The sequence below is a fragment of the Simochromis diagramma genome, unplaced genomic scaffold (assembly GCF_900408965.1).
Source record: "Simochromis diagramma unplaced genomic scaffold, fSimDia1.1 OVJJ01000715.1, whole genome shotgun sequence".
NCBI classification, from domain to species: domain Eukaryota; kingdom Metazoa; phylum Chordata; class Actinopteri; order Cichliformes; family Cichlidae; genus Simochromis; species Simochromis diagramma.
In genome coordinates, this window is record NW_024387128.1 from 2181254 (window position 1) to 2204044 (window position 22791).

Genomic DNA, 22791 nt, shown 5'->3' on the forward strand with positions numbered 1-22791 from the left:
GGCTTGTTATGTTATTAAGCACTACCAGAGGGACAGGCTCCACAATAGAAGGATCCCTGGGTGTTGTAGCAAGGAACAGCTGGGTTGGTTGAACAAGGCTTGTTGGGAAGGTTACATTCATCAACATCAGCCACACACGCTGGGTTCCCAGCTGGAGCTTCCCACCCACTCTCACAAATGCACTGGTATTTAGGCTGTTAATTAACAAAAGTCAGTGAGAACACTTAACAACAACAGATAGATAGATAGATAGATAGATAGATAGATAGATAGATAGATAGATAGATAGATAGATAGATAGATAGATAGATAGATAGATAGATAGATAGAGGGTAGGCGAGTAGTTACCTGTCCAGCTATGACTCGATCTGCATCAATGCATAAGCCATGTACACACAAGTCACTGCCTACGTTCCTGCAGTCATCGTAACGCATCATACAGAGAGTCCCATGCCATTCTGGAGGACAGCTGCAACTGCATACAAAGAGGAGCATGATCATATGGGGTATGTGTTCTCCTGACTGGGCATCAGGCTAAAACCTGAATGGTCAGATGCCACAAAACTGATCAGAAATGCTTACAGTGCAAAAGAATGACAACCCAAAATGCACTGAAAAAGCAATCCAAGACCTTTTCAAGGGAAATGGCCAAGTGAGTCACTTGATCTCTACCCAGTACAGCATGCTGTTAAGTTATTGAAGACAAGCAGTGACTGAAGGTGGCTGCTGTAAAGGCCTGGCAGAGCATCAGAAACAACTTTTGTTGATGTTCATGGGTTCTAGACTTTAGTCTCTGGATTTTCATTCAAGTGTTAAAAAAATCGTAATTATTTCATTTCAAATTCACTGTCAAGGTGTACAGAGGTAGAATTACAAAAACTTTCTTTGTCCACTGTTTGTAAAGCTAGCTGTGTGTTACAAGCTAAGGACACACTATACTGGACCTCTGCTGTCTAATCTTACATATACACAATACTAATACAAAGTGGGTACCATGAGTGCATCTGGCATTCATACTTTACACTGCTTGATAAATAAACATTACTTTGTTTTCTTATTGAATCCTAATGGCATCAAGGTTTCTTTAAAAAAATGGAAATCCTTCAGGATGTGGAGGAGAAAGTCTTATGAATCAAAAGATAGATAAGAAAAGACGCGAGGAGACATAAGCCAGCATAATGTAAAGCATTCATAGAATTAGTAAGTAAAAAGAGCAAGGCATAAGACTTACGTGAATGATCCAGCAGTGTTAACACAGGTTGCTCCATTCTGACAGCCTTGTGACGTTCCTGAATAGACCTGACATTCATTTACATCTGTTGCACAGTTAGGACCCTAACACACAGACACACAAACACACAGACACACAAACACATACAGAGAGAGAGCAAGAGAAAACATGGGTTTATCAAAATATAATGCAGGAAAACAAGGACCCAACGAAAAGGAACACAGTAAAGTCTTATACTAAAACAGTACTGGGATTAAAAGTTCGAGGTTTCTGGGTATTATTTTATTTAGTAATATCACACCCACGTATTAATCCATCCATTCTCTTCTGCACATCCATATCAGGGTTGCAGACAGACAGCCATTCACCCTTCACATTCACACCTAAGAGCAATTTAGAATAATCACTTAACCTAACCCCACTTACTGCATGTCATTGGAGCGTGCAGGCATGCAGACACAGGGAGAACATGCAAACTTTACACAGAAAGGTCCATCCACACAGTGGACTCGAACCAGGGACTTTTTTTGCTGCGAGGCAACAGTCCTAACCACCGACTTTGGTAAATGTCTACAATCCATAAATAACAACCTGTAAAAGTTATGAAGAATATGAAGAACAATACTGAACTCACCCCCCAGTTGCCGGGACATATACAGTGATATGAGTTTAATAAGTTGAGACATGTTCCTCCATTCTGACAGGGATTACTGCTGCAAGACACCCTCTGCACTGTCTGCAAGGGGAAACAAGGGAAGACATGATATCTAAGGTATGGTAAACAGATTAAGCCATGACCATCAACTTCAATAGAAGTTCTTGACTTTTTCTGACTCACCTCTTCAAGTGTGACCACTTTATTCTCAAGTGTTGAAACCTGAAAAGAAAGAAAAGAGGCAGTGTAAATATGTTTGATGACAATGGCTACATTTTTCATTATAAGCACTTCACTTTACTGAATCAAAATTATTCATGGGTTAGGGTAAAATAAAAGGAATGAAGTGAACATAAGTAACACGAACAGTAGTAAATAAGTTAATGGCAATGTTAAAAATGATTTTATTTACCACCAGGAACTATCTTTGTCCTACCTTGGTATCAAGCTGGTTTAGCTTGTTGGTGATATCAGGAGGGACGGCTCCTCCGTGAGATTTAATGTCGTCAATGTCATCTTTGTTGGTTTTAATCTGCATTTAGAAAGTCCATAACAGACGGTTCAGTGTTAAAAAGCTTTAAAGAAGGGGTCTAAAACATGATTTGATTCTTTTTAGTCATAGTGCATTTGTGATTAAATTTATCAGATAAGAATAAAGTAAATGAGGTAAAAAAAAAAGAAACTATTCATATGTTTGCATTTTTAGATTAGCTTAATAAACTAAATATATTTTAGATTTTTAAATATTTTTGGTCTCCATTCACCTGGCTGCCATTCAAATAAAAAGAAAAAAACTTAAGAATTTACTTCCCATCATCATCACTATCCTGAAAATTATTTTAAAAAGGCTAAAGCTTTTATTTATGCAATAAAAGATTTCACCATCCACCTAATGTACGGTCATATGAAAAAAATACTGCATGAACATTTGTTGCAAACGTTTACAATAATCATGTGTGTTTGTGTTTTTAGCCTTTTAAGGCCTACTCTGGACTTATACTCGAGTATATTTCAGATCTTCTGTGGCCTGTCATAATGTCAGGTCCTTAGCCAAGGCTCTTTTAATTATTTTATACATGCATTTAATTTGTCTGTTTTTGAATTTATGCTGCTAGTCCCCTTTTGCCTTTATCGTTTCTCAAATGTTTTGGGGCTGCTTGTTTTCTACCTTGTCTTGTAAAGCACTTTGCAAATTTGTCTGTTGTTGTTTGTTGTTGTTTAGAAAAGGCTTTTACCAATTTAACTATATCATAGGGTTATTACACCTGTTTTTAGGTTTTACTTCCGTATTTATTTTTATCAACTATAAAAACCTTGGGAGTAGCAAAGGCTTGACATGCAGTCATGCTGCAGTTGACATGCAAATGTGTGAAAGTACTCTCCAGGAAGCAACATCATCTAATTATCAGAACATGTTTATTACTTTGAAAGAAGTTGTAATGGTGGTATGTTGGAGCAGCAGTTTATCGGCAGCTGAGAGGAAGAGGTTGAATAAATTCATCAGGAAGGCCAGCTCTGTTCTGGGATGCACCCTGGACCCAGTACAGGTGGTGTGAGACAGAAGGACTCTGGCCAAAATAACATCTCTGATGGACAGAGTCTCCCACCCCATGCATGTAAATGTTGCTGAACTGCAGAGCTCCTTCAGTGACAGACTGCTGCATCCTTGATGCATGAAGGAGCGTTTCTGCAGGTCCTTCCTCCCTGAAGCTGTCAGACTTCACAATCAGAACTGCTCCCAACAAACATAGATGTTTACATCAATGCTGTAACTGCAATAAGTTAATTAACCGATTAGCACTACAACCTGGTTTGCCTCTTACCTGTAGTTATTTTTATATATATATAAAATTAAATATATATATATATATATATATATATATATATATATAAATTTAATAACTGTACAGTACTCTGTTTATAGTAACCATTGTCCTTAATGTAAATATGTAAGAAAAATTGTGTATGTTTCTGTTCCGTGTCCTGTGTACTGTTTGTTTGTATATGTGTCTTTTTGGCTGCTGTTACAACCAAATTTCCCCTTGTGGGACAATTAAAGGATTATTCTATTATATTATATTCTATTCTAATAATAATATGTGTCAACACATTAATATGATTGCCAAAAATGTATGAAATTTGATTACCATTTGATATTTTTACACATAAACATGTCTTCATTTTACACACAAACTGAAAGGGGAGAATTATAAATCATAGTATTTGAGTATTAGTTTTCCAGGTATAGATGGGGTTCCTCCTGCAATCCTGATAAGGATAAGCATGGAGATTATAGCTGTGTGTCTGTCAGACTGTCTGTGTATATTTATGTCATATATAAAATGATGAAGTGAAATAAATTGAAAATAAACAACGACATCTAGCCCACCTTCTGCCCAAGAACCAACCATATCTGCACCCTAATTACAGTGGTCATAATACAGCATCTTAATTTAGAAATCTTTGAGCTATAACTCAAAAATGTTCCTCCCCAAACATAAACAAAAAAAACATTCATTTTATCTATATTAGCCTTAGCACCTACACATAAAACTATTCATCATAAAAATGTTGAAAAATTTAATGCCATACTGACTCAAATGTATCTAGCCCTGAGCTTTGGTCTTGCTTTGTTGGCTTCCTAACTTGTTAATGATTCACAGTGTCATATGATGAGCAGCAGTGTTTGGTCATTAAAAGGTGATGAGATATAATTACATACTTCCAAAAGTCAGAGAGAATTTATTGGGCTGAGAAATCAGAAAAATTGCTTTATTGTTCCAGTACGAGTGGCAGTACAAACATTTGTTTTAACTACTAGATTGAAACAAAAGCACCAAAGTAATTAGTGACTGGATAAGACAGTGAACTGTTATCTGTGTGGGAGCATACCTGTCTGCTAGGAATGGAAAAAATTACATATTATAAACATTATTTTCACTTTTCAAGCAATTTGTTATTTTTTATTCACTTTGTTAGGATGCCATTCACTAATAATGTGACATGACCTTTGCTTCTGTTTTTGAGGCTGTCCCTGGGTGTTTCAAAATGTGGATGTTATATACCATAACCATCACAATCATTGTGCCTTAAGTCACTTACTATCATTGAAATGACCATCGCACGAAGGCAGTGATCTTGTAAAATAACAAAAGAAGAATATTTGCTGCTGGTAAAAGAAAGCTTACTTGACTCAAAAGTTGGGTGAGGTCTTCATTTCCCACTTTAACCCGGCCTGATGCTGAGGTCTGGAAACGGATTTCTTTATTGTCACCAGTTGTGAAGACAAGGTGACCATTATCTGACACCATGGAAGGCCTAAAGATTCAAATGTCCAAAATTCCATTTCATATTTAGGTCGGTAAAGGCAATGGTTAAAAAAATGGGGTCGACTTATACTATTACAAATACATTTATTCTCTTAGAATCAAAGCTTAAGACAAACGTGATCATCTGCATAACATGGCATCTTAATGACATGAAATATTCAAAGAAAAGCGTAAAAAGAAAAAAAATTTTTTATAAACACCAACTCACTGGTCATTGCTAATCTTCCTTTGGCTTCCTTGTTGTGCTGGGTCATTCAGCTCTCCTTGCAATCCCACCAGAAGGAATACAAGTGCGTAGTATAGCCGCAGTGTCCCTGCCATGGAAAATGGATGTGATGCATGGACACCCTCAGCAACTCTACTGGGGTTTTACATGCTGCCACACTCTAATGCTCACTGCCAAGACTTTGACCTGACAGTACAGCCATAAAGTACATCTCAATTTGCCCCAAATGGTTAACTATAGTTTATTTATTGTGGTTTATTATGGTTTAACTATGGTTTATTGTTGAAAAAGAATGTCACTCACATGATTTTAAGAAATAAGTAACCCATTTCAGGTGACATTATGTGCATAGCGTAAATTTGCAGATCTCAGACATGGTTAACGTTAAACAAAGACTGTTTTCATACAAGATTTTTATATCTTTATTAATGAACCTTCCATGCTTCGACCATGATTAAATTATGGCAAATTAATTTAGAATTCTAAAACTCATATTGCATGATTTGTGTTTATGAAAAAATGTTCCCACCTGAAAGTCTCAGAGCCTTGGTTGATTTTGCCATAAAAATGCATTTCTTTATGTTTATAATATGAACATTGTCAAAGTTACAGGCATCTGAAGTACATTGGGTGTAAGAGTTGTTGTTTTTTAATGTGTGCATTTTTTCCAACATTGTTAAGGGGGGGGGGAGATTTCTGATAACTTACTGGACAAAATATCGAAGGCTGCATTCTGGGTACCTGCAAATCAACAAATCATTGAGTAATTGTGATAGATGGCTGCTCAAAACATTTAATTGCATATGAAAAGCCTCCTTTACATTTTGAAAGGCTCATCTAGCTGTGATTCATGATAGCTTTCCAATACTGTAACAATAGTAGTACAACGCAAAAAGTGATGAGCCAATATTGGTAGTTACATAAAAGTGATTAATATTTCTGCTGTATATGTTTAAAAATTTATCTCATTTGAAGTAATTTATATTGTCCAGCATCATATGCTATAGAGCAAATGTTTGTAGTGGCTTTCCTGAGAGAACCACATCTATGAAAAAGTCAGCTCAGAAAAAATCATCAGCTCAGAAACACAGACCTACACCTGGATTTATTTAAATAATAAAATATATAAGTAACAACAAAATCCGCTGAATTAAAAGGCTTGAGCGGTGAGTGACATAATTAACCGTCACTCTCTAATGAAAAGCTGGTTAAACATATTAGATGCTGCTGAGATTGCACCTGTTCAACTTGCCTGATTTATTAGAACAGACATAGTGAGAGCTACTGCCTCAGCTCTTCCTTCAGTTTACCTGCGCAAACCACTAGAGAAAAAGCTACTGGCCTGTCAGCTTGCTCGACTCCGATCATTGCTAAGGACACACGGCATTAAAGGGATAGCTACAGACTCCAACGAGATTGAATCCGCCGACTGCGGCCACAAGATGGCGGTAATGTAACGTCCAGATGTTATTTGGCAAGGGAGGCGCTTCATGACAGGGCTGTCGGAGACTGAAGGAGAATTACTTTTGTGTTTTAGTTGATGTGCATTTTTAGATTTGACTGTCCTAAGAGAATGTCGGTGCTTCAGATCATCTAAGCCTTTTTTTGTTTCAAGTTTGATGATTATGGCTTACAGCTAGAGCAAAAATCAGAAAACCAGTCCAAAAAAAGAACAACATAGAAATGTCTGCTGTGAATTGAATTGACTTTGGACTCGCACAAAGAACCGCCAACAACACCAACAGATGACAATGCACCCCATCAGCACAGAAATGTATATACACTTCTGTTTGTCGTGCTGTCCTGTTTGGCAGGAAGCTGTGCGCTAGGATCAGTGTGTATGGAGCTCAGCTAGCAGGGTGCCAATGAGATCAATGAGAAATGTAAACTACGTTTAGGTTATAAACATAAAACTATTCCAAGTTTACATTTCTTTGAGCAACCAAATTTCACTAATACTACTTACTGATACACAGAAATGACAGAAGTATACTGTATGGGGAAAAAGAAAGGCAAAAAGTAATTAAAGGTTAAACTGTATATATAATAAACTAAGTAAACCAAATGCATAAATGTATATACTATAGAAATGTAACAATATTCATAAAAATAACAATATTGTTAAATAAATGAAGAGTTGAATAACTCTAGAGTAAATACTGTACAAAATGTGCTCTACAGTTTTTAGACTTATTTTTATTAGAAAATATATTGTGATGAGAAAAAAAAAATCACACTGAAACAGAAGATATACACACATGTGAGAGGCATTCATTTTAAATTGGCTAATGGTGATCACAAAAACTGTTTTTGTGTTTTAGAAATATTAAAAGAATGACCATTCATACAAAATCTCAACTATACATTCAGCTATACAGGGGCATTGTAATATAATCCAAACATGTACAACAATGGTGTCTTCCCCAGAAGTGCTAGGAGACCAACAGCTGCAGAAGTTTTGCCACCACAACAACATTGAGGCTGTTTCCCAGTAGTCTATACTGCTGAATGGTAGGGATCTTCTCTGGAAAGACTGCAAACAAAACAGAAAAAAGTGATAAAGAAAATATATAAACACTGGGCCACGTTATTATTCATGGCTAAAAAAAGAAGAAACAGATAAAAAATAAATCAATAAAGTGAAATATATATATATCTGTCTACAAAGAGAGCCAATAGACATGGGAAACCACATGTTACTGTCTAGCATAGAATCGTTTGTGAATTGCTTTGTGTATGTGCCGACGGACCTGTATTTAAAAAAAATAATTAAACAACAAGCAAATACGAATACAATCCACTTCATGTTTCAGCAAAATAACATATGAATTACAAGTCTGTGTCTAACCATTGCAGCACATTTCTGAGTGTTTTTATTAAGTTTTGAAAACCAATAACATTGTTTCATAGTTCAATTATGTTGTGTGGAACTAATCCTACAACTGTATGTCAGGTTAAGCATATGATGCTTAATACATGTTTAATAATTCGATGTAACAAAAGGCTTCTTAACTTGTACAGAAAAGTAAGATGTTAGATGTAAATTATGTTTTATACTTTTACACTTGAAAACAGAGTCTGTTGTTAAACGAATGATAATTCTGCAGTAGACGCCATCTACGATGTATTCTTCCTAACAGCAGTAGTACCATGATAAGTGGCAAAAAAATAAAGCCACAATACATGTATTGTGTATATAATTATATTTCTGATATTAAGATACAGTGGGAGAAATCTGCTGATCCCCTGCTGTATTTGAAGTTTGTTTGCTTACAAAGAAATGAGCAGTCTCTAACTTTAATGGTAGTTTCATTTTAATCGAGAGAGACAGACCAGCATGTGTATGTATATAAACCACACCTGTCTACTGAATCAGTTTCTTCCATTTCAATCTCTCCACCATTATGTGCAAGAACAAACAGTTGTCAAAGAACACCGGGGACAAGATTGTAGACCTGCACAAAGCTTGAATGGCATCTGAGAAGATGAAAATTGATTTTACTGCAATTACATGGAAATGAAAGTTACATAAAAAGACCATCAGTTGCTCTCAGTCTGGAGTTCAAATCAATATTTTGGCCCATGGGACGAGGATGATCATGAAGTATGTGGCTGAACTACAGAGAAGGAGCTTGTTAATGATCTGAAGGCAATTAGGACCACAGTCCCCAAGAACACCACTGGTAACCCACTATGCCGTAATGGACCGAAATCTTGCAAATGTACAAGCCCGCTTGCTAACATCTAAATTAGTCAGAGAAGGCTTGGGAGAAACTGCTATGGTCAGATGAAACCTAAAGGCTCTGGCATCATCTTGAGTGTTTGGAGGAAGAGAAAGGATGAACACCATCACCAAACTCAAGCGCAGACGTGTGAACGTTATGGTTTCGGGCTGTTTTTTTCTAAGTGTACAGGATGCCTTTGCTGCTCTGAAAGCCAATGGACGGGGTCGAGAACCAGCTTCTGTCAGTCAGAACACTAAAGATGGGTCATGGGTGGGTCTTCCAGCACGACAATCACCCAAAATATACTGCCAAGGTAACAAAGAAGTGGTGAAAGAAGAACCACATTAAGGAGTGGCCTAGCCAGTTTCCAGACCTCAAGCCTATAGGAAATCTGTGTAGGGAGCTTAAGCTTTGAGATGCCAAGCTACAGCCAAGAAACCTAAAAGATTTAGAGAGTTTCTGTAAAGATGATTGGATCAAAATCCCTCTTCCAACTACAAGAAACATCTCATCGCTGTACTTGCCAACAAGGGTTTCTCCACAAAATACTAAGTCATGTTATTCTTGAGAATTAAATTTTACTCAATGACTGATTTACTGTATTAATGGGAGAACCACAGTCAATCCCCTAGATCATCATCTATACAATGACAATATAACAAAATGTTAATCATTTCATGACCTTTAAATAAATAGTTCAAAAAATTAAGTACTACTATAGACGATCACCTACAAAGAGTAACATCTATCCATCTATGAAAGTAGATTTTGATAGCGCACAATGGTCATAAGAATTCTTAAAGACGCATAGTTCCAACAATGGACAGATTTATGACTTATGACTTACTTAAATGCTGAGGGAATCCCATGAGATTGGCTACTTCTCTGGGACTAAAATAACGAAGCTTCAGTTTTAACAGCCGCTGAAGTTTCTCCTCCTCAGAGCACTGGTCCAGACCCATAAAGACACTTTCAATCTGCACAGGACACAAAGCAAAAGCAAGCATAAGATTCTTTTCTTTCTTACACGGGAAATGCAAAAATTCTTTTTTAAAAAAGAATTAAATCCATTCATACACCTTTCTGGGAAGGATCACCACAGTGGTAAGACCGGTTTTATATTTAGCATACACAGATTTATCATGCAAATATCAGCATGGCATGGCTGCCATCGAGTATTTTTTTGGTAACTGTAAAGTAAGATGATACTCACAAAACCAGTGACAGTAGCGAATCTGTTGTGCATTTTGGAGTCCTATCTAGGATGTAGCTTTATAAATTTATATGAGTTTTGCTCAATTTTGCTCATTCAAAGATAGTAAAAAGCTTCTGGGCTTAATTACTCAAGGACTTACTCTTAAATTTTGAGTTTAAAAATAGAGTTATTAATGGAATGTGAAAAAAACAAAAACAAAAACAAAAACATCAGATGACACTGAGGGTTAGAAGCCTGAAGGCAGGTAACTTTAGGTTTTACCCTGGGTTTGCTTTACTATGAAGGTGATTCAATTTATACCGAGGTATAAGGCAATTTACCCTAGAGATTAACATCTATAAAATCACTGCCTACTGACCAATCAAAAATCCAGAAAATAGCATCACTATTCCTGGAAGATTCCTTGGACCTCTGCAGGAAGAGTAGGAAAGTTCTGTCTAAAGGCTATGTGTTTCCCAAATGAGAGTCGGCAATAAATATCGATTTTTAGGTGCAACTTTATTCCAAATCTGTTTTCTTTAAACAATTTGACAACTGTTTTATCGCTCTATGTGCATTAATATATGATTCTAAAACAGGACACCAACACTGTACTTGCTCAGCTCATATCCACTTTGCATATAGATTAAGCCTTTGGTTGATTTCTGAATAAAAAGTATATTGTTAGAACAGCAAACTTTTCACCAAGTTTTTCTTATTGCTGAGAACTACAGCTTCTAGAACACCAAGAATACCTGTTCAATCAATCAGATTCATTTCACTTCTTTGTGACAAACTAAAGCATTTTCCATATCTCAAGCTATGGGGCACTAAAAGTTTTAATGTTTAAGTGAATCCAGTTTAGAGTCTCAGAGCTCTAATGAGCAGTCATCAGCTTAGTAATAAATAGCCCCACTGAGTGCATTTGGCTCTAAAGCAGGGGTGTCAAACTCAAATACACAGTGGGCCAAAATTCAAAACTAGAACAAAGTCGCGGGCTAACGTTAATATTTATTGAAATATATTTATTCCTCCAGATATAAGAATGAATCTTTTCTTATGGACTCAAACACATTTTGCTGAAAAACTGAATATGGAACAAGCAAAGCTTAATACTAAACAATATATATATTAGCTGTATAATACCAGTAGGCCAGCTCTAATAGTAATTTGGTATGGCTTCGCGGGCCAAATGTAATTAGGCTGCGGGCCAAATTTGGCCCGCGGGCCAGAGTTTGACACCTATGCTCTAAAGTAACTAACTGTGTGCTTACTCTTTAGCTTTTCTGCAGCATTAATCTATGATTTCTCTGGAATAGGCAGCATTCACAGAGATCGTTCTCTGTGGGTCCAAAGTCACTTTTACAAAAACCCAAACGTACCTTGGTTTCCATGCAACACTGCAATACTGAGCCTGTTCCCTGCACATACCGGCCATAGCTATGGAGAAACAACATGAACAAAGTTAAATAACAAAATTACTCATTTTAATTTAATTTATACACCATATAGACACTGCAACGAAAATACTTTAAAGATTTTATGCATACTGGTGGATTAACCATTGCACAAACACAAAAAATTATTTTGGTAACACACACACACACACACACACACACACACACAGGTTGCCTTTTTGGTCAGTTTCACTCCAGTCATTGTACCTGAACGTTTTTAAAGGCCATTAACACCAAGTTGTGAATCATGCAAGCATGAAAGAGCGCGTAACCCAAGGGATGGACGCTATGTCTACACATTACAGAAAACTTGGCAAAGAACCAGCTTTTGTATCTTTAGGTGAGTCGTTATTAGCAGTCTATACTGCAAACTGCAAATTCTGTAAAAAAAAAAAAAAAAAAATTACAAGTTTGAAAGGTAAGCTGAACACTGGCCATATCTTGGCATTGTGTTCAGTGTATTCTTAAAAAGAAATTGGACAAGTGGAAGAAAAAAAGAAGTAGAGGGCCTAAAAAAGGAGATACATCGTGAACAGCAGATTCAAAAGTCATATCTACTTTTCTCTTCCTACCAACAGAATGTTAGTCTTGAGTTACGTGATAAGTTTGGAAAAATTTGGAATTTCACATTACTTTTTAGGAACACGCTCTGTGTGCAATGTCCTAACTATGTTTTTCTGCCTAACTCTGATTTTGTATGCTGTATTTCCATGTATGCTCGCACATGTTTGAATAAATTGCTGCAGCTTTCCCATTTTCCTAGAGAAATAAAAAGAAGTGAATAGTGGTTCAAGATTTTTTCCACAATCAATTTTTTTCACACTTTGCTAAACCTGTTTACCATGGTAAATGGTAAATAGCCTGTATTTGTAAAGCGCTTTACACTACATTCAGTCATCCACCCATTCACACACACATTCACACACTGGTGATGGCAGCTACATTGTAGCCACAGCCGCCCTGGGGCGCACTGACAGAGGCGAGGCTGCCGGACACTGGCACCACCGGGCCCTCTGACCACCACCAGTAGGCAACGGGTGAAGTGTCTTGCACAACGACCGAGACTGACGGAGCAGGGGCTCGAACCGGCAACCTTCCGATTACAAGACGAACTGCCAACTGTTGAGCCACGATCGCCCCCTACTATTCATATTGTTCATTAAAAATAATGAAGGGAATGATGATAAGATGAAGAGAATTAATGAACCCACCCTTTAGTGAAGCAGACAGACCTCCTGCATGTGGGCTGAACAATGTCCAAGACTAGACCATATCGCAACAGTGTTTTAGGAGGAAGGAGATAAGGTTCCATGTTTACTTCCATTTGTGGTTCCAAGAATTCTTTGATCTGCTTAACAGACAAATTGCTGTTCTGACGAATCTTCCTCTGGGCTTCTGCTGTTGTCTCTAGCTTAAACAGGACATCAGTTCCTTCCTCTGGCTGGCTGGCACCTTGACAGGTAGGACTCAAAAATGTAGGATGCTCAGAAGAATCACTCTCAGCAAGATGTGGGAAGAAGTCTAAAATCTAAAATGAGAAACTTTCTATAAAATCTTACATACATAAATATATACAAATGAGCACTGTGGGGTCCTTAGTGGCCACTTAAAACTGACTTAGATTACAATTCATAACCATATCTAACCATACGTTCATATAACACTTTATTCTACATAGTTTAAAAACTATATCTACCTCACATCCATGGCCAATTTAGAATCACCAGTAACATACATATGTTTGGACTGAGAGAAAACGCTGGAGTATATGGAAGAAACCCACCCAGGCACAGGGAGAACTCCAGACAGTTGGGGAGAACCCAGCTGGAGCTCTAAACCTTGTTGATGTGCTAACCAATGCATACATAATCAAAATTATGAATCCTGCTGAGTATGCAAGGCTTTCCAAATCATATGAGCCTGTGACATTTGTTGGTGATATCATCAAATTGTCAGAAAATGTACTTTAAATCTGGGTTTTCATATTTGGTTAACAAGCGAAAGATCTCAAGATGTTTCTAGGACGAGAAACAAATCTGCTAGGGGACAGGAAAGGTTGCAAGGAAGGGCAAAAAAATCTGTATGTTTAAAAAATCAAATGTGCCGAGCTACCAGCTGTAATGACCCAGTGCGAATAAGGAATACGTTGAAAATTCATGTGAAAAGTGAAGTTGTTCTTGGCTATTTAAAGTATCTGTCTCATTTCAGCCTCTTTGAAACAGTGTCTAAGACTGAGGTTATATATATGAACACAGCGATTACTTAACAATAATATTTTCTTCAAGTCATTGAGTCACTGCGAATGTCCATATAGCTCTTAAGTTCTTGTGATTCTGCTGACTCCTCTGGGGACAATTTACATAACAATGCATCAACTGTACATGTGGCCCAGGCAGCACACTTCATGTGGACATCAAAGAAGACTACGGGTCTCATTATATCTGCTGTGCGGTGCTGGCAAACACGCCATACAACAAAGCTGACACCAAACTGACGTCACCTCTGCTTTTTTTTAAAAAATGGAAAAAACTATGAAGAAAACCAAAAAAACCAAAAAACAACAAGCAATTTCTTTGCTTCTAGTTTTGTCTTCTTCTGCTCCTTTATCAGTACTGATGTAGAGGTTTTGTCTGAGAAGTGACACACAATACTGCTATGCTTACTGGCCCCATAGCAGCAAACATACATGATCTGGCTGTGTGATTATTATACGACTGTGTTCTAAATGTTCTAGCAAATTGGTGGCATTTTAAAAATGACGCCATTTTGATTTTATACAAAATGCTTGATTTGCATCGCCAGCTCCGTTTGACTTTTCCTCTGGTTATATGGGAAAGTCCATATAACCATATTATCATTCGATAAGATCTGCTGCCAACGATTTCTAGTCCAGCTCTTGTGTAAATTGGCACATCAACAATTTTTACTAAGTGCTCTTTTTGAGAAAAATATTAATATTGAGGAATATTGTGCTGAATATAATTGTTACATAACAGCTGTTTGAACATATTCATATTAAAAAAAAAACCCCACAAACATACAAAATAACAATTTTTGTTACACATTGCACGATACCTCACCTTTGAAGGTGCCTGGGTGTTTAAATCTTCTGTGGAAATCTTTGCAATCAGAAAATAACGAAGTCTTGAATTTGGGATCCCAACCTGATTAATGAATATAACAGTGAAATGGGCACAAAGAAACATCTTATATTATCAGCAAACTTCAGTAATCTAATCAAGTCAGTAAGAGTTTGTCTTTCTTACACTTATGGGTGAGATCATGATTTCCTGGAAAGTATATCCACACTCCGTCAGCGTTTTCACCAAACGTGCCCTACAGAATTGAGTAAAATAGTTATGTCTTTATTGTCTTCAATTGTGTATAGTTTTCACATTTGTATAATCATTAAAGTAATTTTTAGAATTAGAGACTGTGGAGATACAGAAATTCTTTTATTGCTGCCATATAACCTGCATCATTATAATTGCATTAATAACATTCTTTACAGCATTATTCCATTTAATAATATTTCTCACAGTATTGATTTTGCATTAAAGTTGTTTATTGAAGATGTTAATATAAGGATCCTTTTATCATGTTAACTTTTATTACAATTCTAATTTCTATAGAAGTTATCAAAAAAATGAATCTGTAATTTGCTCACTTACAAAGAAAGAATATTCTGTCGTTTTACACTTGTTTTCTTTTAATGAAGCTTTATTTTTAAAGTTTTTAAAGTAGTTTCGGACCGATCCGACACACATCTCATGCTCAGCAGCCTAGGAGTTAACATCTTGCATGGAGCTCCAGACTGAGGATGTTTAATAATAGTTTTGCATTTCTTCCAATTCAGATTAATCGCACCAACATTGGTCACCAAGCTTCTTGCTGTTAACTTGTGACACCATTCCAGCCTGTGCAGGTATGTATAATCTTGTTCCTGACATTATATACCAGCTTTTTGTTTTTGCCCATTGTGTTGGAGTGGCTGGAATGGAAGAACAACCTACACATACGTTGAGATCAGATGTATCTGTAATTGATTGATTGATTGATTGATTGATTGATTTTAAGCTGTGTATTGAGCACACAGCCAGTTTGTGGGAGCCAGTATTCTAACCGGCTTGCAGAGGATCAAATATTTATTTCATTCAACGACTTGCAAATCAATTTGTAACTTTCATGTTTTTTCTTAATTGTTGGTTAATATTCTCTCTCTTACACCATTAAAATCTCTGAACCATAAAAATTATTCACTGTTCTTTCTTTGTAAGTAAGCACACTTCCAAATTCAACCGACACCAATCAATCGTGTCGGCATTTTTTATGACTTTTAGATTATCAAGAAGTCATCATGATGTCTCATAAACATGATGTCATTTCAATCCCGCCCGGCCTCTTTTGATCATTTCTATAAGTATGTTTAGAGTTCAAAGAGCACAGGCTTTGTCAGAAACTGATCAAAAACAGGGTGAAAATAAATATTTCTTAACACGTCATGTTCTCTGAATAGATGAGTGCATGTCTGTGGATGTTCTTTTCATGCTGCACTTTGATTTTGGATATAAATGTGTTTACTGAAATCAATATGGTGGTACATTTTGTGAAAAAAACCCCCACAACAACTGAAGTATGACTATATTATTATACAATTATTCTATTTACTCAATTACAATTACTAGACTACTCTTGGATTTTTTGCAGATAGAGAAAACATGGGTAGATTTCTAGACTCCCTGCTTACTCTCCATGTTACTTGCTGAGCTTTCAGGCCTTCATGTGCTTAGTGTGCCCAGTAATTACCTGGCAGAGGAGGTCTCAAAGCCTTTCACATTCTCCAGCAGGATGAAACGTGGTAGCCTCTGCAGCCTAATAACACAATGGCACATACACGTTAGGAACAAAGCATGGGAGAGTTTGCTGAGAGAAATCAGTCTTATTGCATATCCAACCACAGCTGGCATCAAGAGACCTTGGACCATTTGCTAATCTGTGTTTGGAACTGCCATTTGATGAAATATATAAATAGTGCAGCCAACAAAATGGTCAGCCATGAACATGGACACAGAATTACATTGCTGCACAAGTTCAGTGTGATGGAAAGAGCACAATGACAGTGACTTGAGTGTGTTTTGTGAAACAGCTGGCTCCCGGTAAATGGTCATGTATTAACCGAAGCCTATAGTACTTTTGAAATGGTTAAGCTAGGCTTAATTCATGTCTGGGAAACTGGCTAATAAAGAGGTGTAGTCGGCAGCATCATGCACAAGTGCGTAACTGCCATACACTCACAAAATATCAGTGGATACTATAAGAGCAGCCCTAAACATGCACGAGTTCAAGGCTTGAAACAATTGTGTGACAGCAATGACGGACCAACGCACTTTATTTCCAGTTGCTGCTCTCATCACACGCTTTTCAGCCACAGGCACACACAACAACAATCACCTCACGTTTAATACAGGGGAGGCTTGATGAGCTGATCGAACTCAGGTGTGTCAGCCTCCCCTGCAGCCACGCCACAAACCACGCCCCCCATAACCCGACCTAGACCGAGGAGCCAGCACAAATGTAGCACAAATGTTTGACATCAATTTGGTTGATTTTCTTAAAATTGATAGCTACCTATCTGATAATCTGAATGGCTACTACAAGCAAACAAAGTAGCTGTGTATTAAGACTGTTAAGCAAAATAAAAAGTTAGTGTAGTTTTTCATTTCATTTAGGTTTCCAGAAGTTGACTGAAATTTTGGATCTTTCAGACCTTGGCAGAAGATCAAGGACGTAAAGGAAGCTCTTGGTTCTGGGGTCAGTAACGTCCCCTTGAAGGCCTATCCTGCGGAGAAACAAACGAAACAAGGTGGAACAAGTTTTAAGTTGCTCAACAAAAGTGTTTTTCTAGGCTGACTATATCAAGCTGGTCCCCGTTTCAGTGTGTTACGCTGCACCTAAGACAGTTAAAGTCCTGTTAGAGAGAAACTAGTTTCTGGGTTTTACAGTGGGCATCTGCTGGTAGGGAGAAATGTGTGAAATGGAGTGAAATACAACTAGTCAACCTTTATCCCCCTAAATGAAATTTAATTTTATACTCATGAACTTAGGTTAGGGGACCCGAATCTAAACTTTTGGGTTAAGCATGTTGTCTTAATTTTGAACATCATGTAGTGATAGTGACTAAAAAAAGTCTATGCATTTGTCATTTACAGGCTGGAAGTGTAATTCCTTTTTAAAGGAAGTCATCAACAGCTCTCTGAAAAATGGAAAAACTCACTAAGAACACTACAGACAAAGCCCAAATACAGCTTCAGTTTTATTTACATAGCGATAATACACAACAACAGCCTGATGATGATTATGTTCACTTGTGTTTTCTTTGTCAAATATAAGTTTGTTTGATGATCTGCCACATTTCACTGTGACAAACATGCAATGAAAACTCAAAATAAGGGAATTTGTCACCCGTTCATACAGAAATATTAATATTAAATATTTTATTACATTATCTTCACAAAGACTCATTATGGTCTGTTGTATCTGACGATTAGTGAAAAGGTTGTTTTTATTGATTTATTTATATCTACGTAATTAAGTACAGTGGAACCCCGACTTAAGAAATTCATTCGTTCCCGAGGGTCTTTTGTAAGTTGAAAATTTTCGTAAGTCGAAGCACCCATCGCGCCTTTTGAGTGAACAATAGGCTATAGGTTAATTGCTAACTGCAACAACAATACATCGTTCAAGTGGAACAGCGAAGCGCAAGTACGAAAGCCAAGAGGGTTGTCACATGATTCTGAAGGCATTGTGGGCTCAGCCAATCAGAGCCAGCGGATTTCGTTACACGGGCATTGTGCCGTAACACAGGCAGAAATTTTGCCGTTAAGTGCCTTCGTAACTTGAATTTTTCGTTAAATGGGGTATTCGTAAGTCGGGGTTCCACTGTAGTCTTAAAAATTGCCTTTTTTACGATGCAGGCTTTGTACGATAGTTTAACTCTGAATAAGAGATCATTCTCATCACGTCATCATCACGATTGCAAAATTTTGGATTTTAGTACATACAAAACACTGAAATCATACCTGGTAAAGGGTTGGCAAGGAGGACTCATCAATATCATATCAAAAGACAACTTGTTGAATTCATCTAACGTTATGCCCTAAAGTAAGAAAAGAAAAGGATTTTAAATATGATTGATAGTTTGATCAGCAATGGACCAACGCTCCATGATCACTAACCTCTATAGTCTTGTTCCAGAGGGGAGTGTCAGGGAAGTTGTGCTTGTAGACTTGATTTGCTGTGGTGTTTATGTCAATGGCAGTTACAACTTGGGCAGGTATGCCACTCTCTGCAAAATGGATAAATAATAATAGTAATAATGAGTTGCATTGTATTACTTATTTCATTTTATTTTCGGGTTTACCTAAGGCTCTAGTTTATCATTCCACAGTTTAATTTCTCACCAGATTATTAAAAAAAACTAAAATAAAAAAAATCACATTGATGGAAAAAGTTGGGATCTTGAAGACGCTTGTTTTATTGTTTTTTGTTTTTTACATTCTACAGGTCAACAGATAATGCAGGCAAAAAAAGAAAGCAGGAGGGATTGCAATGACAGGTGACAACAGATGGTGTAGTCCTGGTTATGGCTGTTTACGTCCCAGATTACCAACTCAACTTAATGCCACACAGCCATGTGGTTTATTATTCCACCAGTGACAAGAAAACCAGAAACATGATTACCAGTCCTCAGCAGACCCTATCACACCCCACAATCAGGCCCACTGTCTACTGGCAATCTGACTATTTAAATTATTAGGTGTTCACAGGGTGCTAAAAAGGCACAGAGTGGAATAGCAGGAGCACAATGGTGACATAATATTAGGCAGGTGAGTGTGAGAAAGAATGCATGCAAAGGTGTGTAGAGACCCATTATATTCAATGTTCAATGTGAGGTGCTCTACTGCAAAACTTTTGATTGCAAAAGCCTTTGTAACAAATGACTGATCATTAAATGAGGTGTGATCAGAAACGACTGTGACTCTGTCTGCATGGCTGACATTCTCATCAATGTCATCTCCTCCCCAAATTCCATGAAAATTTTACTTCCACTGTCTCTGGTATGGTGTGGTGGTCAGGCCATGTGGTGAGCCATACTTGTAACAGGCTGCGGATCAATTATCAGTTCAACCCTGAGTCAAACAGCTGGATGTGGTGTTGGTGACAACATTTCGACCACGAGACTTTTCTACAGAATTCAGTTCTATGTCATTCTGTTCTTCCTACGCCACACGTCAGCAACAGTGCACCCGCTGCTAGTGAGAGAGCCAAAATAGAATGGCACAGTAAACAGTCAGCAGTTTTGAGGCCGTTCACGCCTGCTAAAACCAACAACTTTTTTATGTACGTTTTTAACTTAACCACAAACTGTGGTCAACGTGAGTTAAAACAACTAAAATGCTCTGGCGATGACTCCTACCTTCTCTCAATCTGTGTTTGGCCAGAGAAACATGCTTATATAATGCAGAAGTTGGAGGGACGTTAATTTGATGTAAAAGAAGTCTTTGTTACTATTAAAATGAGATAATGTGTTGCATTTAACTTGATTAGTATCATTTCATTTACCCGTCCCTGTCAGCTCCACCTTTGCTGTGAACTGGTGGAGAAAAGGAGAAAATAGGCTCAACCATAAATGACAGCAGTATGCAGCAGCCTGTTACTTTGAACTGCAAGGTTCAAATGAACACCAAAATATGTTTTTATTTATTTTGGGCCTGTTGCTTATTATTTTACTAATCAATACCAATTTAAGAAATATATTCCTGCCTGTTAAGAAGCTATAAAAATAACAATTAAATTGAGATTAATGCTACCTTTCTCATACATGAACTATTCACCCTTTCTTCCTCACAGAGAGGTCAAATAATGGATGTCCTACAGTCCATGTCATTTGTGCTAAACATCTTTATCAGTAGAACTCTTTGACAGTTTGACCCTTGTGGACACGCAACCCTGTGGATTTCCAAAAAGGGTATGCTCTTTCTACGCTTCTGACCTAATGGGATGTGGCCAGGCTCTTCCACTGAAAGCTGCTGTTGAGTCTTTGACTTGTGGTGACCTTCATGGTGATGAGAGGACGGTTGGGTCACTTTGATACAAAAATTGATGTTTGAACTCAGCACATGTAATGCAAATATCAACTGCTAACAAATCGATTGTGACTGGCACAAAAGTGATGTATTGCATTTGTCATGTATTTGTCTTCCTCAGCAGTTACCTTGTCTTGTTGACACATTGCTGATCAGCTTCCTGAAGAAAGCTCAAACAGTACTGGCATAGTAAAGCACGGTACTTGACGTTCTTCAGAAAAGAAATTCTGTTAAAAGCTGAATAAACAACAGTCTCCTTTTCCTCTGCAGTTTCTGTGAGCCTTAATGAACTTCTTCAGCTGATACAGGCACTGTTTTGGGGTAGCATCAGATCTTATGGAGAGCAGAACCTTGCAACGGCTGGACAGAATCTGTCCAGTGATTAAGAAACTCATTGGAAAGGCTAATAATTGATATTAAGGACTGACAAGAGTGTCTTGTCTCTGTCGATCTCTGTCTATGTGTCATATTTAATGTGCAATGTATTTGTTTATTTTGGTATGTAGACTTTAGTCAATAGGATCTATGAAGGGGTTATACATAAAATAAAGAACTGCCTATTTTGTATATATCTTTAAGATTTTGCATTATTGTACCTACATGATAATCAAGAAAGTTCTTTTGGCCACTTTAAATCTCTTTATAGAACAGTTAATATATGTTATACTATATTTGTTGCAGTTCATGCCGCCCTTTTGGTCGGAGCTGTAGTAAAAACGCCTTTTGTTTAATGTCGATGGCACTTTTTAGCTGAAAAAATAAAGAGTGACTTAATCCTGTGAGAAGAATGTCGTTTGTGAAATGAGCCCTAGACAAAAAAAAATGTATATATTTCAAAGCTGACTTCTACACGTGTAACAGCATGATGTTTCCCACTGCACACTCTTCTTTACGGTAAAGGCAGTTTTCCCATCCTATCAGGATTCCGATTCACTCAGTCATCATTTTCTTACTACTTTTTTCGGCTGTCACGCCACAGCCAGCACAAGTCTTCAAGTAATACGTAAACTTAACCGAAACACGGGCCTGACTTTTGAGCGTTGCATGGCAGTAAAGGCGCTGGCATGATAGTCCAACAGTGTTTCCGGATTCATGTTGGATAGACCAGTAAAATCAAAATAAGCAAATCTTTGTATCCACCACAAATACGCTTACCCTTTAACGCATAATGCATTCCACCAATGCCACTATACAACTCGAGTACTCGTAGATTGTCCATGGCAAAATAAACTACCTCGGCGTGCTGATGCGGTGCATATTTCTTCTTCGTATTCAATAAAGGTTATCAGGCAACTAAAGAACACGGAACATTACCGCCACCTGCTGGTGTGGAATGTGGTACAGGTAGCGACAGGCCCGTTAGTTTAATTAACCTCGAGCTTCTCATATGCAAAATACAAAATATTCCTCAAAATAAATCAGAAATGACAACATGTACCAAATCCAAATGGACGTTTTCTGAAAGAGCAAATCTCTGTTAATATCCAAAACGTTTGATTGTGTTTGCTCCTATTTTCCCAGTATGAATTCACAACAGAGCACAATGTGACAATATAATATATTTTTAACCACACAGAAAGAGGAGAGGGCAGAATATTTGACCTTCTCAAAAAGGTGACAAATGAAGAAAAAAAAAAAGAATCCTTCTGTCCAAGCTTTATGTATTTTCAGGTAAAAAAAAATCTGCAAAATCTGCACATCTGCAAAGCATACATCTACAAATCCTTGATTATAGCTCCCCTTGCATGCCTCCTTTGGCCTGTTTCCTCTGCCTTATAGCAGTGATGTCAAAATAATTTGTCCCATCTTAATAAAAAGAAATCTATT

General features: G+C 37.3%; 2 protein-coding genes across 3 annotated transcripts in view; both read right to left on the bottom strand.

Moving 5' to 3' along the window:
• Window positions 1-5814, bottom strand: part of cubn (cubilin (intrinsic factor-cobalamin receptor)) — an 85137-nt gene extending 79323 nt beyond the window's left edge. The window contains exons 1-7 of the mRNA XM_040047097.1: window positions 5075-5814; window positions 2323-2418; window positions 2070-2108; window positions 1866-1967; window positions 1232-1335; window positions 349-475; window positions 26-194 (exon numbers count right to left, since the gene is read on the bottom strand). Of these exons, the coding sequence (XP_039903031.1) occupies window positions 26-194; window positions 349-475; window positions 1232-1335; window positions 1866-1967; window positions 2070-2108; window positions 2323-2418; window positions 5075-5197 (760 nt within the window). The 5' untranslated portion in view covers window positions 5198-5814. The remainder of the gene's footprint in view (window positions 1-25; window positions 195-348; window positions 476-1231; window positions 1336-1865; window positions 1968-2069; window positions 2109-2322; window positions 2419-5074) is intronic.
• A 1837-nt stretch (window positions 5815-7651) lies between these two features.
• Window positions 7652-22252, bottom strand: trdmt1 (tRNA aspartic acid methyltransferase 1). 2 transcript variants are annotated; one of them, XM_040047076.1, is made up of 12 exons: window positions 22120-22252; window positions 19054-19163; window positions 18898-18974; window positions 17586-17657; window positions 16625-16690; window positions 15085-15154; window positions 14899-14982; window positions 13030-13346; window positions 11744-11801; window positions 10014-10143; window positions 8802-8918; window positions 7866-7974 (listed from the first exon to the last, which is right to left on the bottom strand). In XM_040047076.1, exons 1-11 carry the CDS (start codon window positions 22181-22183, stop codon window positions 8806-8808), a joined length of 1161 nt encoding a protein of 386 aa, XP_039903010.1. In that variant the 5' UTR covers window positions 22184-22252; the 3' UTR covers window positions 7866-7974; window positions 8802-8805. The 2 variants fall into 2 exon arrangements, with proteins under 2 accessions (XP_039903011.1, XP_039903010.1); XM_040047077.1 differs by lacking the exon at window positions 8802-8918 and having other exon boundaries at window positions 7652-7974.
• Between the last annotated feature and the right edge of the window lie 539 nt (window positions 22253-22791).

What these genes read in the sequence shown, in the direction of transcription:
- trdmt1 (XM_040047076.1), bottom strand. Translation starts at nt 22,183, where the DNA reads ATGGACAATCTACGAGTACTCGAGTTGTATAGTGGCATTGGTGGAATG. An exon ending in AATGCATTATGCGTTAAAGG is followed by an intron (nt 19,164 to 22,119) that starts GTAAGCGTATTT and finishes TCCATTTTGCAG; the next exon opens with AGAGTGGCATACCTGCCCAA. An exon ending in TTTGAGACCTCCTCTGCCAG is followed by an intron (nt 15,155 to 16,624) that starts GTAATTACTGGG and finishes TCAATTCTGTAG; the next exon opens with GGCACGTTTGGTGAAAACGC.